At 27.8% G+C, this 17,011-nt stretch overlaps 1 protein-coding gene across 10 annotated transcripts in view; it reads right to left on the bottom strand.

The window, feature by feature from the left end:
* Nucleotides 1-17,011, bottom strand: part of Ogdh (oxoglutarate dehydrogenase Nc73EF) — a 156,308-nt gene that overhangs the window by 22,986 nt on the left and 116,311 nt on the right. For 8 of the 10 annotated variants that reach the window (XM_075377602.1, XM_075377598.1, XM_075377595.1 and 5 more), the window contains 6 exons: nucleotides 11,270-11,397; nucleotides 10,223-10,375; nucleotides 4,294-4,522; nucleotides 3,414-3,692; nucleotides 2,596-2,774; nucleotides 463-585 (listed from right to left, as the gene is read on the bottom strand). In XM_075377602.1, coding sequence (XP_075233717.1) covers nucleotides 463-585; nucleotides 2,596-2,774; nucleotides 3,414-3,692; nucleotides 4,294-4,522; nucleotides 10,223-10,375; nucleotides 11,270-11,397 — 1,091 coding nt within the window. Of the gene's footprint in view, nucleotides 1-462; nucleotides 586-2,595; nucleotides 2,775-3,413; nucleotides 3,693-4,293; nucleotides 4,523-10,222; nucleotides 10,376-10,444; nucleotides 10,598-11,269; nucleotides 11,398-17,011 lie in introns of all 10 variants that reach the window. The other 2 variants (XM_075377597.1, XM_075377600.1) reach the window with 1 other exon arrangement.

The raw sequence follows: 17,011 nt of genomic DNA, 5'->3' as shown, positions 1-17,011 counted from the left end.
AGTGTTAAGTCCTCGAGATCTTTCAATTTTTTCAAACCATCATCAGGATTTAAAATATTATAATTAAGTCAAAACATGAATACAGTCATGACTGTTTGCATGTTGACAGTACTGTTAATTTTTGACTTAATTATAATATTTTAACTCCTGATGATGGTTTGAAAACCAAAAGATCTTGAGGAATTAACACTTATTTGATGGTAAGGTGGATATATTGCTCATTAATTACTTTTAATTATTTTAATAACTATTTATAGGCCTACAGTTGGTTAATTTTATAACGTTGTGATTATTGAAAATAAAAACATTGAACTTGCATTAAAATATGTATTTTGCAAAAAAAAAAAATTAATAAAACTTTGGAAATTTACTAAAATACAGTGAAATATAATTAAATTTTTTTAAACGTGACAATACCCCACATTATTTGGTTAAACAGTGATGCAAAAACAGTATACTTACAATCCAGTTAATATCATGAAGTTGTCTCACAGCAAATTCTTCACTTTCTGGTGGGAAATAGTCTGGATCATCAGCAGACATTTGTAAGAAACGTTCTAATCTAGCAGATGAGTGTTCAGGTCCCTGTTTGAAAAATAAAAGCTAGTACAAAAGGATGAAAAGATAAAACAAAACATCTTTATTATTTAATGTTTCAAAATATTGATGTTGTTTACTTCTAAGTATGTTTTATTCTATTTCTTAGAAAGTATTAACATCAGAAAAAATATTAAAGTAATTAAAACATAATTTTTTTCCAATAAGTTGCACAATTTCTTTTATCTTTTTGGTGTTTTTTTAATCATGTAAATTAAATTTGCAAGGTAATAAAAATCTCTTTTCGTTCATTAACAAAATAAATTAATTTTTCATTATTTACAGAAAATTTAGAAAGTATGAAACAGACATCAAAAAATTTGATGTCTGTTTAAATTTAATCAGCATGGAATGTAATAATTTTTATTTTTACAGCTACTGCCTGATTTGTACAATATCTGTTTATATTTATTTATTCTATAACCTACAAGTACGGAAATATAAATCCTAAATTCTCTCATTCTTGCCTTCAAATTTTCTTCATATATTTATAACTAAATATAAATATATACAATAAATATATAAACATATATATATATTTAGTAAAATCAATTATTTATTTATTGTTGCCCATATCTCCCCTCTGTATTAATTATATTAAATAAAAGTACAATTCAGTTATACATCACAGTACAGAATCCAATAACGTTTCTGACCTTATCTTATTACTTCTTATTTGTAATCAATAGCACTCTTGAAGATTACCCTCATTATCAGTTGATCGTAAAATTAAAAAAACTTCACATTACACATTAAAAAATGAAAATTATCGCATATATAGTATAATAAATGCAGTCAGCAATTGAAAAATAAAGATTAAAATTAAACATTCTTGTAGTCAACAATTAAAAAAAACATTAAAATTAAACATTCTTAATAATGTTTAATTTTAAATCTTTACTGGATTCTGTACTGAGGTAGATAGCTGAATTTTACTTTTATTTAATTTAATGTATATATATATATATATATATATATAATTTTTTGTGTTTTTTTAATTTAATTTTCATGTTACTGCTATTTAATTTGCAACATGTTTAAGTGTTAGTAATGATTTTTGTAATATACAATTTTCAGGAGCAATGATAAAATATGAAATTTATGTAAACTGGAGAAAACTTTCACAGAAAGACTTCAACTTTTGAAACAAGCTTACAGAGATAACGCTATGGGTTGTATGCAAGAGTACAAATGGTTTTCAGGATTTAAAAGCTGTTATCAGTCAATTGAAGATGATCCTCAACCAGGAAGGCCTTTGACTTCAACTGATGACACCCACATTCAGAAAATCAATGATATGGTGCATGCAAATCACAAATTGAAAGTCAGAGAACTTGCAGAAAAGTTTAGCATCTCAATTGGATCATCCCGTGAAATTTTAACTGAAAAATTGAACATACATAGAGTTGCAGCAAAGTTTGTTACTCATTTGATGACTGAACAGCAGAAAGAACATCAAATGGACGTTTGTCAGCAACTTCTTGAACAAGCTGATGATGATGAAACATTTACACAAAGATAATGGGAGAAGAAAGCTGGGTTTACGGCTACGACATTGAGACAAAAGTTCAATTATCACAATAGATTGGCAAAGGATTTCCACGCCTCAAGAAAGCACGTCAGTCTCGATACTATGTCAAAGTGGTGCTCTCTGTTTTTTCAATTTTAATGGAACTGTAAGTTTTGAATTCTTGCCTCAAGGTGAAACAGTAAACCATGTCTACTATTAAGGCGTTTTACAACAGTTATGTGAAAAAATCCACAAAAAGAGAAAGTGTTTTCACTTGCTTCGCGAAGTGAAAACACCACTGGGAAAAGTGGGTGAATAAGGGATGGGAGTACTTTGAAGGGGACAAGGACCAATAATCTGTAAAATTAACAATAAAGATTAAAAAAAATAAAGTTAATTAAAAATAATTATTTGTTCATAAAAAAGATTTCTTTTTCTAAATTATTGAGAAATATCATCTCAATTTAAGTTTATAACAAAAAACTTACCATTCCTTCAAGTCCATGAGGCTGAAGCATAACAAGCCCAGACTGACGTACCCATTTTGCTTGACCAGATGAAATGAACTGATCAATGATACATTGAGCAGTATTGTTGAAATCACCAAACTGAGCCTCCCAACAAACCAATGCATTTGGATTTGTCATTGAAAAGCCGAGTTCAAAACCTTAAATTATAAATAAAGAATTAATCGGAACAGTTATGTATAATTTGCAGATAAAATAACTCTGTATAAGTAATTTATAACTATTTGATTATTAAAATAATACTTAAAAATTGCTACTTTAATTATTTAAAAAACAAATACAATTTTATCTTATTAACCGTGAAATAGAATTTTTCTTCTTTTTTCCCCAGTCTGGATCGATCACTTCTAAGCTGATGCATTTAAGAAGTGAATTATTTAGATTTGATTATTAATATATCAACCCAGATATTCTGGGAGTTAACTAAGCTGATTTCCCAGATAGTTGCATCACACATTTTACTTTCCATACACAATTACAAAACTTCAAACATATAACTGTAAATATTAAGATTAAAATAAAAATCAACTGACGCACAACCTCACATAAATTTTATTTAATTTTTTAGTTACATTTTCAATATTTTTTTTACATTTACCATTTTTAATGAATATCTGACTGGCTCTGTTCTGAAGACGACCAGTCACCCAAAAGATGTTTGATAAAAATACTTAAAAGTTTTTAAAAAATATCTTAAATTATTACAAAAACACACTACATAACAATTCTAGACTTAGAAATTAGTAAAATTAACCATATTAAAAAAATAATTAACCTACCAAGTACACCAAATTCAGATAAAGAACTGTTGCAAACTGTGTAAGGGGCTTGATCCGGATACAAATTAGCTAATGGTCTGTAGGTAGCTTTATCTACAGTCTGATGATGTAAAACATGATGACGATGGCTGAAAGTTCCACGTTCAACATCTTGACCGCTTAATCGAACATGAATACCTTCCTTTAATAATGAACCAAATGCCATGGCTTCACCTAATGCCCAATCGACTGTTCTTGCCTCAACCATTTGCATGCGTGCTTTAAGGATACGTTCAATACCTAAATAACATAAGTTAAAAATTTTTACAGGAACAAATCATTCACAACTTAAAACAAAATGTTCATTTTTTGAAGTAAGATAAAAAAAAATAAATAACAATGAATTCTGTTAATAAAACGCACAAGGCTGAGCTTTGAGAGATGAGTTCCAGTAAGAAAAATTAGTTACAAAACACCATTAAAAGAGAAAATAAATAAATGAGCACACATAAAAATGTACAAAAAGTTGCAAAATTAACTGCATTTTGTCTTACGTTTTAACAATACTCAATTAGCTGAATTATCATGCAATTATTTACACAGATTTAAAATAGTCCAGACACTTAATCATGTAACATAATTGGTAATCCAATAAACTAATTGAAGTGGAAAGCAGCGAGAAAGAGTGAATGAGAGGAGGAGGGTTTAAAGAGTTGACAAAAGTTTGTAAACATTTTTCTTTATTTACTGACTGACATTTTAGGGTATGAGTTGAATTGGTTAATTATAAAAAAATCCAAGTAATGAGACGATAAAAATAAAATAAAGGTGAAAGTTTGGAACAAAAAAGAGACAATAAATTGTTATATAAAAATACAAATGCTTTAAAAATAAAACATACCTTTATGGATTACGAACTCAGCAGCATTTGGAGGGGGCGATGAGAACCTCTTTCCAATGTGAATGAGAGTATCCTCTTTAACACCAGTGGGTGATACTTTCAATGGGTCTTTACCTTCAAAGAAACCAGACCACGGTGAATCCAACCAGTCCTTATATTTAATATGCGTTTCTTTTCTAGCATTGGTATATGCTTCTTCACAAATTTTGTCATATTTATCCTTAACATCCTGCAAGATAAAATGACAAATAATAATTACATAAATGTAATAATGTTGTAACTGCATATAATTATTAAACTGTCAACAAAATAGAAATTACTATGAAGATAAATAAGATGTAATTAGTACATGCATTAGAAACAAGGTAATATGAATAGATCTTTTGGTTATAAACAAATGATACAGTCAAAAGAGGAAAACTTTAAAACATAAAAGGGATAAAAATACTCACCTTAGTTTAAGTAATTGCACAGTAAATAATATGTTAAAAAATAAAATAGAAAAACTATCTACTGTATAATACATATTACTTAACTGCTAAATTATACTTTAAGGCATTACTAGTTTTAATATTATATAAAAACCTGTAAAACGCTTTTTTTTTTTTTAAATATTCAGTTGTAATTTTAGACATATCAGCCATCATATATCTTGGTGGCCATAACCACTATTCTTCCTTAATTTGCAAATGATTCTAAATCCAAGAAATATTTCAGAAATACATTTGTGTTTATTATAGATAGGGAAGAGCTAAAAATAAATAGTCCAATTTTCACTAATTTTGATAATACAAAATGCTTCTTCGAAAAACATTCAGCATTTACCTTTCGTGTCATTAAAAAAACCATTATTAAATATGAAACTTAATGCAAAAAGTTAATCAAGCTGAGAATTAAAAAAAAAAGAAGAGAATAAAGAAAGGGTAAATAAGGGCAAGCATATTCTGTTAAAGAAGGGAAACAAACATTAAAGAAGTACAGCAAAAGACTACAAAAAAGTTTTAAATATCATAACTACAAAAGAAAACAAAAATAGATAATATAAAAGATAAAGTGCTAATATAATAAGAAAAATATAAAAAAACTATAAATAAAGTCATTCACAAAATAATAAGACACATTTGCTGATAATTTTAATTTTTATCTTCCCTAAAACATGAGTTTAATCGCTATTGGAAAAACTTGTCTAAAAAAGAATTAACAATTATCAATAAATATTTATCATTATCTAGTCACTAGACTGGATTATGTACTTTGATCAACTATCTAATAAAATTATATAATAGAATTAAAACGAATAAAATATCAGAGAACATCTGTTCTTACATTTTACAAAGAATTAACTCACCTTATAGTATCTTATATCATATAGTTCCATATAGTAAATAAATGAATTATCTCTTTAATTAGATATTCTAACTAGCTTAATTTCAGTAATAAATATTTTATTAAATTGGATTCAAGGAAAATGATGAGTAATAGTGCTTACTTTAAACACCATTTCATTACAAATTTCTTAAACCTCACCTTATTAAGAGCACTGTTATTTGTAAACAAATGTTAAAACAACACACTCCTATTAGTTCTGTGAAGGATAGATACATCTATCTCATTTCATACTGAATTTAACAAGTGACGATTATCATAAAAATGGATTATTCAAGTGAAAATAATTTTATGGATAATAATTGATTGTGGAAGATTTAACCAGTATTAAAAATAATCCTGATCTATTAATATTTATTAAGCACTGTTTTTAGTGATACTTACTCCTCTATCGCCATGTTTTATTTTTTTAAAAATATTTTTTCAAATTTTTAACTATAGTATTAAAATAAACATAAAAAAGTTAATATTTACAAAGTGAAATGTGCAAAGAGCACCTGCCATGCAATGATTCAATGAGTGAGGTTAACAGTCACCACTCTTTAGCGTATTAACCGAATGCCATTTTCAAACAGAAAATTTTATAAAAAATTGCTATAAATATTATAAAAATTGGAAAATGTGTTTTGCTGTAACTGCCTCAAAAACAGATGCAAAGCCAAAAGCTCAGGTTAAAACAGGATCTTATTTGTATTTCAATAACAGAAGAAAAATGGTGGGTGATACATTCATTTACTTTTTTGTGACTTTTTTAAATGAAAAATAAATTCAAAACTTTGTTTCACCCAAATATAAATATATAAAGAAAAGAATGATGTAAATCCAGTTATGAATACAATGAAATTATCAATGAAAAACCTTCATAAGAACAAGTTATCAGACCTACGTTATAGAAAATAAATAAATACATTGTGCATGATTTAAGAAGGGAAAACAATTCATTAATGAATTTTATGGATATACTGTAATTAATGCTATTTAACCTTTTCAGTTCATGGCTACATGAACTGGCTATGTACGGCGTCAGTCTTAAAACACTGTTACAAAAGCATTTTATATGGCATCTCAGTCGGTTATTTTGTTTTGTATTCACAAAGGAATCAGTTTTATTTAGACTAGAAAGAATAAGACCACTTTTTTCTCAGAAATGTGCTTGTGTGTGTGTGTGTGTGTGTGTGTGACTTGTGTATTATAATTGCTATGAGGGTTACAAATTTATTTATTATTTACAAAAATAGATTATCTTACTAGCAACATATCAATGTATAGAAAGACATAATAAATTATGATATACGGCATACAAAAAAAAAGGTACTTGTGGTCATAAATACGTCATTTTTACTTGAGGTCTATAAATATCTTTTCAGAGAAATGATATCGGTAAACATGTAACGATTCGTAATGAATAACTATACAGTAAAAATTGTTTTTTGTTGATCTGAATAGCCTTTTGAGTGGTGAGAATTTTTATAAAACGTAGTTTTCTGAATCTCTTTAAACTTATGTTAGTAATCTGTGATTTATGAACCGGGTTTTTCATCATATTTTGCCCAATTTTCAACCAATTTGCTTGAAAGTATTATTTTTAAAATCAGCAAACTATGTTTCATAAACACAAAGCAAAAAAAAAAAAATTTCGCTAATAAAAAACGCGGTAGAAATGTGCAAAAAAATTCTGCAAGTAAATTATCGTAATTTTTGTACCGTTTCAATTTTGTTGTTGTTACAGGCATAAAAAATATCCAATCGTAACGGTTTTTTTATGGGTCAAAATCTGTTAAATCTCTTTAATATACTGTAATTTTTTGAAATTTTTTTCACAAGAGGGTAGCATAAGACTATGAAGGGAGGAAATCAGATACAAACATATTTTCGCGGAGAGCTAATCAACCGCAGAAAAATGGGAAAAGGTTAAAAAAAAATTACTAAAGCAAATCTCTATTTAACTATTATCAGCTGCATACTGATCAAAAATAATTTTTAATATATTGCCTTCAACAAATCAACAATTTAACAAGTTAGCAGAATTAAAAATGAAATTATAAAATTATTAAAATAGAGCTTTTGAATAAACTTTTAAAAGCTTTATAATAAAAAAATAATGACTATTTTTCAGCATAATCGCTACATCAGATAAAAAATAAATAATATTTAAAAATAAATTAAGCTACATAAAAACTTTTTTTCTTTTTTATATAAAGTCCTTTCTTCTAAAATAACAATATAGTTATCAAATAAGTAAAAAAACTTCATAAAACTAAGATTCAGAGAGCAAAATAAAAAAATATTTTAAATTAATTTATAATGCTAATTAGGGGCTTCATTTTATCTGATAATGGGACACAAGAAATTAAAAATTATAGTTCGAAGCAAGAGTATATTTACTCTTTATATTCTTTATATTTAAATAATAATTTCCTCTATTATTAAGTAATTTACTCATCTGATGGAAATTAAGCAAGGAATTACTACACAATGAAATATACATTTTACCTTCATACTGATCAATTAGTAAAAGACAAGATCAATAGTAATAAACAAAAACAAAAATAAGCGTTAATCTTTTAAACTGTTATACAGAAACTTAAAGTAATTATGACTTTGCTAACAGATAACATCTACATTAAATCAAATCTTTTATAGAATTAACGAAATAAATGTTGAAACATTAAACTTATAAGAATATGCATTTCTCAAACAAAAAAAAACAATTTTTGAACACAAGCTAATGAATCTTAAGCAAGGTAAAGCAACTGATTTTTAAATCAAGAATATGCTACTTTTTAACTTTGACAAAAGGGGATGTCGGTAGCAGGGTCTCCATTAGGCAAACCAAACTTTAAAGGAGAGGAAGAAAGAAAGAGGTAGAGTGAGAATGGGATTAAAGTATTTTGTTTTAATTAACATCACATTTTATGCTAAAACAGTTAATTAAAAGAAGCAATACTTGAAAAAAAAAATTGTTTCCCACATTACTAAGTCTTTTCATTTACAGGCCTGTAAGATGTAAATTGTTTGTGTTTTGTGCTGCAATGACATTTTAATTTAAAGAAAATTAAGATTCTTGAAGATCAATGTATTTGGGTAAAATTTTATTTCAAACTGACCAAAATGTTTTTCGGAAACTGAACATGTTGCAAGAGGCTTATAGTGAGAAAACCTAAAACATACATTTTGTGACTGGTATTGTTCATGAACTGTTCCTTTTTTGAAGATTCAGGTATAATAAATCATAACAGATTGTTATATACCTACCTTTCTATTCACCTGATCTACCAACTATAGACTACTTTATTTCTGAAGATGAAAGGAAGTCATTTCTAAATAATAAAAAGAGATTAAAAAGGTTTTTATGCACCAGTCAATAAATTATTAATGTATGCATCAAATGTGTGCAGATCTTCAGTTTTAATGTTAAAAGATTTACAATTAAATGTACAATCTCAACAAAATATTAGTCCATGAACATTTTGTTTTAATGTTCCATCACCATAATATATACAGGATATACATATAATATTAGAAATATGGAGTGTTAACCGATTCATTTTTTCTGCTCACTTTGTAATATACATACATTTTTATTATGTAACTTATAAATGATATCTAATTAAAAGTTAATAAGAATTATTAAAGGTGACAAAAATAAACCAAACCAATGCTATAAATTTCTGCTATTTTAACAGCAGTAACAATAATTATGGTAAATTATTTGTGTCATATGTTAACATAACATTTGAACACACATTAATCTGACCAACCATCACCAAGGTCAAAATGGCAAAGATAAAAGCAGTTATGACATTTGTCCCATAACAACGATGATACAACAGAAGCAAATAATATGAAAACCGTTATCATGTAGTGTAGTTAACCAGCCCATTACATTTTTAGGAATTCTCTCAAGCAAAAAAAAAAATAAATTCTGAATTATTTAAATCATTTGTAAAGCCGGAATGCTGGCAGAAAACAGGAGTAGTTGAGAGCTAACATTAACTGGAAATCAAAATAAAAAGATAAATTTCTTTAATAACACAGCTTCCAAGATTTTCATGCCTTCATTTTTAAGTTTGTATTTTATTTAATATTGAATGAAGAATTCTTAAAATATGGTAAGTAACATTTAGAATAAACGGTTTATTAAAATAAACTTTTTTTAAAACCTAAGTAATTTGGTACTATATACTACACAGTAGGGTCTTTTTTCAAATTTTACATTTTTATGGTTAAATTGACAAGCTTTAATTTTATACAGTACATTTTACAAGAATGATTTGATTACTTATAATAAGATATACTTTCAGTAAAAAGAAAGAAGCATAAAAATATCTATTCAGTCCCAAGAAATGTTCTTACTCGGGCTTCAATGCAGAATAAGTAGGTAAAAAAAAGGCCAAGAATAAAAATGATTATTAAGGTAGCAGGTGGTATTGTGCAAAACCTTTATAATGATTAAAATGCAAGTTAAGTGGAAAGGTAAAACAGACCCAAACCATTCAACAAAAAACAACCGATTACACAAATTGGACTGTTCAAACCTCACCTTAACCTCTTCAGCAGTAACAACACCTTCATTAATTAACTGATCAGCATATTTTTCTAATCCTGGTTTGGTTTTCTTAATAATTGTATACATTAACGGTTGAGTAAACATCGGTTCATCGATTTCATTATGACCGTTACGTCTGTAGCTTACCTATTAATATAAAAATGTGAGACAAACGTTACAAACACATAATACAGAATTAATTTTAACAATTCTTACCTTTACTTCATCATTGTTAACAACATTTTCATTAATCAATTGGTCAGCATATTTTTCTAAAACATGTTTTGTCTTTTTAATAATACTGTACATCAGAGGTTGTGTAAACATCGGTTCGTCAATTTCATTGTGACCGTTTCGTCGATAACTGACCTATTAAACATTCGGCATAAAACATATAAACAAAAATAAAAATACTCTATCACTCACTTTTATGTTACAATTATTAAATTAAAAGATAAAGCTGTTTATAAGCTCAATTTCATATCTGCTAATTTTAAAATTAAGATTTTTTTCTGTACAACAAAAATAAATCTATATTTTTATGATTATATAATCTAATTAGTTGAATCAGAATACGTTATTTTTTATACTCATTATCTATGTATGTTACATGTCAAAATACTGTATCAAAAAATGTACGGATATGGAAACTAACAAGCGTACAAAAATATTAGATGAACTTCTTGTTGTAATAAAATGCACTTAATTGAATAAAGGTTTTCTACGGATGAATTATATCAACAAAATTAAAACCTTTTTAGTGGATAAAAGTAACAACTATTAGATTCACAATAAAATGATTGAATTAGTATACCTTTTAATAGTTTATTTTGAATATAAAATATTTTTGATTATTAAATTATGCTGACAAGGTACATATCCTTTGTACTGTTCTGATGTTATTGCCAAGGTCATTTTAAAATAAAAGAAACATTTAAAATAAAGAATAAAGTTAATAATTTAATATCATCTTCCTTTCAATTTCTGAATAATCAAATACTCCTCATGTAATAAGACAAACTCAATATAATATTATATTACCAAGTCGATGACAACATCCTTATGAAAGGTATTACGCCATTCTGCAGCAATATTACACACATGCATAACTGCTTCTGGATCATCTGAGTTAACATGGAAGATTGGAGCATTTACAACACGAGCAACATCTGTATAAAACAAAACGATATTAGAAATTCCACTTTCATATACTAAGTATTCTAGAACGTACAGATTGTATGCAATGCAATCTTAATACCTGCTCGTGCAAATGACCTTCAATTAATGATGTGAAATCAATCAGTTCCTTCCTGAATCAATCAAATTTAATAACTACTAGAATAAATTTACTGTTTTCCTAAACAATATTTGAGAGGAAAATAACTTTAAGTCTGAATTACACTCCGTTTATGAAAACAAAAAAGTTTTCTCTGAAAAAATTTATTCAAAAATAAAGCAATCTATAGAGGAAGTTGTAATCAATCAAATGGAAAAAAAATGATGTGCGATGAAGAAAGACGCCATCAAATGCTCTTTCGTCAAGTAGCACTGTTTTATTTTATAATAAGTGCTGTTTCAAATATCAAGATGGTATGGAATGCTGGCCTTCGTGACGCAATTAGTAGCATCTCGGCCTTTCATCCAGAGATCCCAGGTTTGAATCCCGGTCAGACATGGCATTTTCACACGCTACATTGTCATCCATCTCATCCTCTGAAGCAATATCTAACGGTGGTCCCAGAGGTTAAACAAAAAACAAAAAGATGGTATGGAATACCCACCACACAGCTAGGAACACTCAACTGGACTAGTGATTTTTTAACCTATATAAAAAATATTTAAGAAGTGAACATCCAGGTAGGTAACCATCTCACTTGATAAAAACAAACAAAATGCTACATTTTAAGTGATCTACAAGTGCAAAAATTCAGAAGAATAAAAAAAAATTACCAGAAACAAAAACAAAAATATGGAAAGCTTCTTATAAGTACCAAATAAATATCATTATTATTTTAAATTCTTAAGAACATTCTTTAATTTCTAGATGCCATTATGTTAAATATTAATGACTACTAACAATGTCATTATATACATATATATATTCAGGAAATTATTTTGGAAATAATCCAAAATATCAGTAATGGAAGATTTTAATTACAAGATTTAAAATAATGTAATCATTAAATAACTTTTACACAGTGGAAAGTAGTTTTGTTTTTTAAACATATACTTACAATGGCTCACTGTGCATACTTTAAGCTATGTATTATTTTTTAGAAGAAATTGTAAAAGTGAAATACAATAGAGAAATCTTTGGAACATCTCATAGAAAACAATAAATATCCTATAACATACCAACTCTCAATTATCAGTGATAATGGCTCAGAAGGAATTAGTTGTAAATCGAAGCAAAGTAAGAACTAAAATTAATTTACAAATGTCATTAATGCAATATATGACATATATATCATACTATGAAAAAATTTCAAGACATCAGTATCTGGTAAAAATGAAATCAAAATACATCACATATTAACAGCAACTTATCATCATTAATAAGCTTTTCTGAAAATCTGGAGACCCATGGGGTATTCAATAATCAGCAGTGCACTTTACATCTGAAGACTAGAAAAGACAATTTTGAACAATAATTGTAGTTAAGTCTAGAAAAATTCAATATAAAAAGTGATATATCTTATTATTTTAAATGGCAATCTATGTGATGAATTTGTCAAATTCAAATTCTGTTCAAGCATGATGTTTCTGTTGTATTATGAATTGCCATTTCTTTAAGTAGATTAGGAAGGGTATCCAGATACAAAATTTTATTGAAACCAGGAAAACAGAAATTTAAAAAACAACACACTGTTTTATACTTAAATTATATCTACATAACTAACTCTATATTATTTTCAAATTATGGAAATAAATATACATATTTTTTCAATTAATTATAAACACAAAATATAATTATCACATCAAGAACCAGTAGATGATGTGCTAGTCTGTTGGTGTCAAAAGGCTCTGATGTTTGCCTACGATCAGTTCAGAAAACACTTGAATAATAGTAATACCACAAAGAATAAAATTTATATGAAAGGAATTATTTAAATTCATATTTATACATGAAAATAATAGTGATATTATAAAAATTCAGAATGTAATACGGAGTATAATAATAATTTTGCAGGAGAAAATAGAGATGTTAAATTTATAGATAGTATTGTTTTTTCGTGGATTCAAAAGCAGTTAAGATGAAATAATGAAGAGAAATTCTGTTAGAAAATAAATACAAATAAAACAAAGGTAATGAAGAATGAAAGAACGGAAGACAGTGATGGATAATTCAATTGTTTAAACTGTAACTTCAGATGAACAAAGTAACATAATTATCAAATGCACTATGATACAAGTAAAATATATTTTCGAAGAAAAAGAAATCTGGATGAATCAAATATAAAAGTAAGAAATAAAAGAGATTCATAAAAAGCAATTTATGATAAAGACAGGAAGACTAAAATGTAATACAATTAAATGCTGAAAATCACTGATAAGTTGAAATCAAGATGAAAAAATCCATAACAATCTTTAAGCAGGTAGTGGATCATATATATTTGGCAACTGGATTTAGTTAATTCAAAAAGAGAAGGATATAGAGATAAAAATTACAGAAAGGTTGGAGTATATGAAAACCAGTACACCAAGGATTAGGATGCAAAAAATATATTGAGTTAAATGTTAAATATGTTGAGTTTAATGGTTTAGAACAGAACAAAGTAAGGGAAAAAAGCATCACATCAGTAAACACAGTTGTGACCAAATGATTTGAATAGCTTAGATCAGATGACAAGAAAATCAAAAGGCTTTACTTGACAGTAATTGGTTAATAACTTTGTGACGACAATCCCCATAATATAGTAAAACTTGGTTATAATGAAATTCAAGGGGCCAATCAAATATGCTCGTTACAGCCAAGTGCTCGGTACTTCCGAGTTGCCACTTCCTAACCATAAATTTTTACGCTGTCATTATCTATAACAATTCAAAAAATATACTGTATACCTAAGAAGAGGCTGTTTTAAAACAAAATATGTATCGATGTGTTTTGTATTATAGACAAAGAAATAAAATTTAGATGTAATACACTTTTTAGATGCTAATATGTTTTGCTTTTAACAAAAACTGTTAGCGTTTAATGAACTAGCAAAAAAAAAAAATGGTAATAAGTATGCAGTGAAACTTACCAAAATCATCAAGAAGAGTAAAAAATGAACATCACACAAAAATTTCTGTCATACGTTTTTATGCACAAACTTACATCTAAAAAATTCTAATCTATTTTTTCTTCATTCTAACAGAATATGTCAAAAAACTAAATTGCACATACAAACTAATTAGCCTTAAAATAATTATTTATTTTTGTTTGTTTGATAATATTATACCTGTAATCATCAAAACAGTATTGTGGTTTATTCAAGTACTCCACAAATTCATCAGTTACACTATTAGTCTCACTAAACTCTGATAATTTTTTAAAACATTCTTTGGTGTCAATCATTGATACATCTGGGACAGCAGTAGATTCATCTTCATTTTCAATTTCAGTGTCGCTATCACCTGCACGACTATGAGTTATCTCAGTAATAATGCCTCATCAATTGGAATTTCTGTTGTATATACATTGACATCGGCTGTTGCATAGTCATCTAATGAGTATTCTTGAAAAGCTGATTTATTTTTGTCAAGTTAAGAGTTTGAATCCATTCTGAGAGTTGTCTTCATCATGGTAATCTTCCATTGAAATATTGCATGCCATATATTTAGCCAGAAACATTAAAATGAAAATGCATCCACTGATGCGACTACAGTATTACTGTACTGTATTTTGCTACTGGGTATCTGATTGATCACTTTAATGTAATACCGTTTGTTTAACTGATTCTATAGTACAGAACTATATTTTTAAACTGCAAATTATGACTACTGAATTTATCAGTGGGGGTAGGACAGGTAAAATTTATCTCTAACCATGCCCTTCTTCACAATTTCAGTTAAATCGTTTAAAATATGCTGTAGAATTTGATGAACCTGTTTGGGCGGTTCTGATGGATTATTGTTGGGCCCCAGTCTTTCCCAGAATTTTGCAAACAGAAAAACCCGAGTAATTAAATTAACTACCGACCTTTGTAATACCGCAATGGAACTTGTACTGTACAATGTCCTGTTATAAACCTTTTATTCACCCTTCAAACCTGACCTGAACAAGCCTAAGATAAAATATCACACTATCTTTATGAATAAATCGTAAATGTATATTTCAAAAATGAAGAAGTGGAATTTCCCTTGTGTTGAGATTATTTGGTTAACTTTTTTGAATTACAGTATTTTAAAAGCTGAAAATGTTTGTAATAACAAAGTTTATGACTATGATACCTCGCTAAAAGCAAGTGAATTTATCATTAATGAGATAGAAAATCAAGAATTTTACTCATTACAAGTGAGCTTATTTGCAGGTTCCACTGTACATCCTAGAAGAATAAAGAGAATGTCAACAAATACAGGGATATTTAAGGGTTGTTCATAGCCTTACCCAGAACCATTTGAAGACATTAATTAAAAAATGGTTTAATGGTTTTGAGTATACATTAAGTATAGTTCAACTGTAACTTACTGTATGAAGTTTTAACTTCTTAGGGATTTTCTTTTTTTAACCCGCTGACGTCGATATTTCATACAGACTCAACTTCCGTGTAATGCTGCCGACCTCTGTAAGAAATATGGACTAGTGCATGACGTATTTCACACTGCACACGTGTCCTCAAGGTCGAAGTTAGAGAGAATCTGACAGCATTACAGCTGACGTAATGAACTTCAATTTCATAATTCAGTGACCCCATTAACATCAATTTTATTTACAGTATTACATATTATTGTTAGCATAATCTAAGATGTAAAATCCCAGATACAATTTATCATTCATTATATGTTATTCTATCCTTATAAGTCTTCTAGTTTCAAATAATTGTACAAAATTTATGATCAACAAACATAGCAGCATGTTCATAAATTACACGGTTCTTTATAGGGCATACAGATATTATTTTGTTCTGGTGTGTAGAGCCACATAGAACTTGCTTCTGAATCTGGGTTAGGCCTATACATTCAGCCTTCCAATTGACACCATGGCTTCCTCAAGTAAATCTTTGACTGAAGCTGATTTTAAATGATTCCGATGAAAGTTTATTTTCTGATAGTGACACTGACAGTGAAATTAGTGAAAATCATGATAATGACACTGCAGTTGTGAAATTAGTGAAAATCATGATAATGACACTGCTGCTGCTGTTGAGGAAGATAGTGATGGTGAAGCGAGTGTACAGGCTGATTTCAATCGTCTATTTGTTTGGGAAGACATGAGAAATTATCGGGAGCAACGGGAATTATTTGTTGGTAATTCTGAACCACAAAACGCTTCCATAAATATAAATTCAATTGTGTGCAAATTCCTTTTGTTTTTTATGGAAGAATTAGTAAATACCATTGTTGTAGAAACAAACAAGTATGTCCAACAATTAATGAATGCAGGAGGCAGAATTTTTGCAGGATGCATGTATTTTCTTGTAAAATCTGCAAGACACTAACAAAGCTTGCCTGATATAAAGTCATTTGAACGTTTTGATCTTCAATTAGATGTTGTGTTTATTTACAACATAGTGAAAAAGCACGCACTGTATTTTGTTTTTTATGCGACACTAATAGCGTAAGGCTGCAATAATTTTTTTG

This window comes from Lycorma delicatula, chromosome 10 (assembly GCF_047948215.1).
Source record: "Lycorma delicatula isolate Av1 chromosome 10, ASM4794821v1, whole genome shotgun sequence".
In the NCBI taxonomy this organism is placed as follows: Eukaryota; Metazoa; Arthropoda; class Insecta; order Hemiptera; family Fulgoridae; genus Lycorma; species Lycorma delicatula.
Note: the sequence above shows the minus strand (reverse complement) of the source record. Positions and strands in the feature narration are given on the sequence as shown.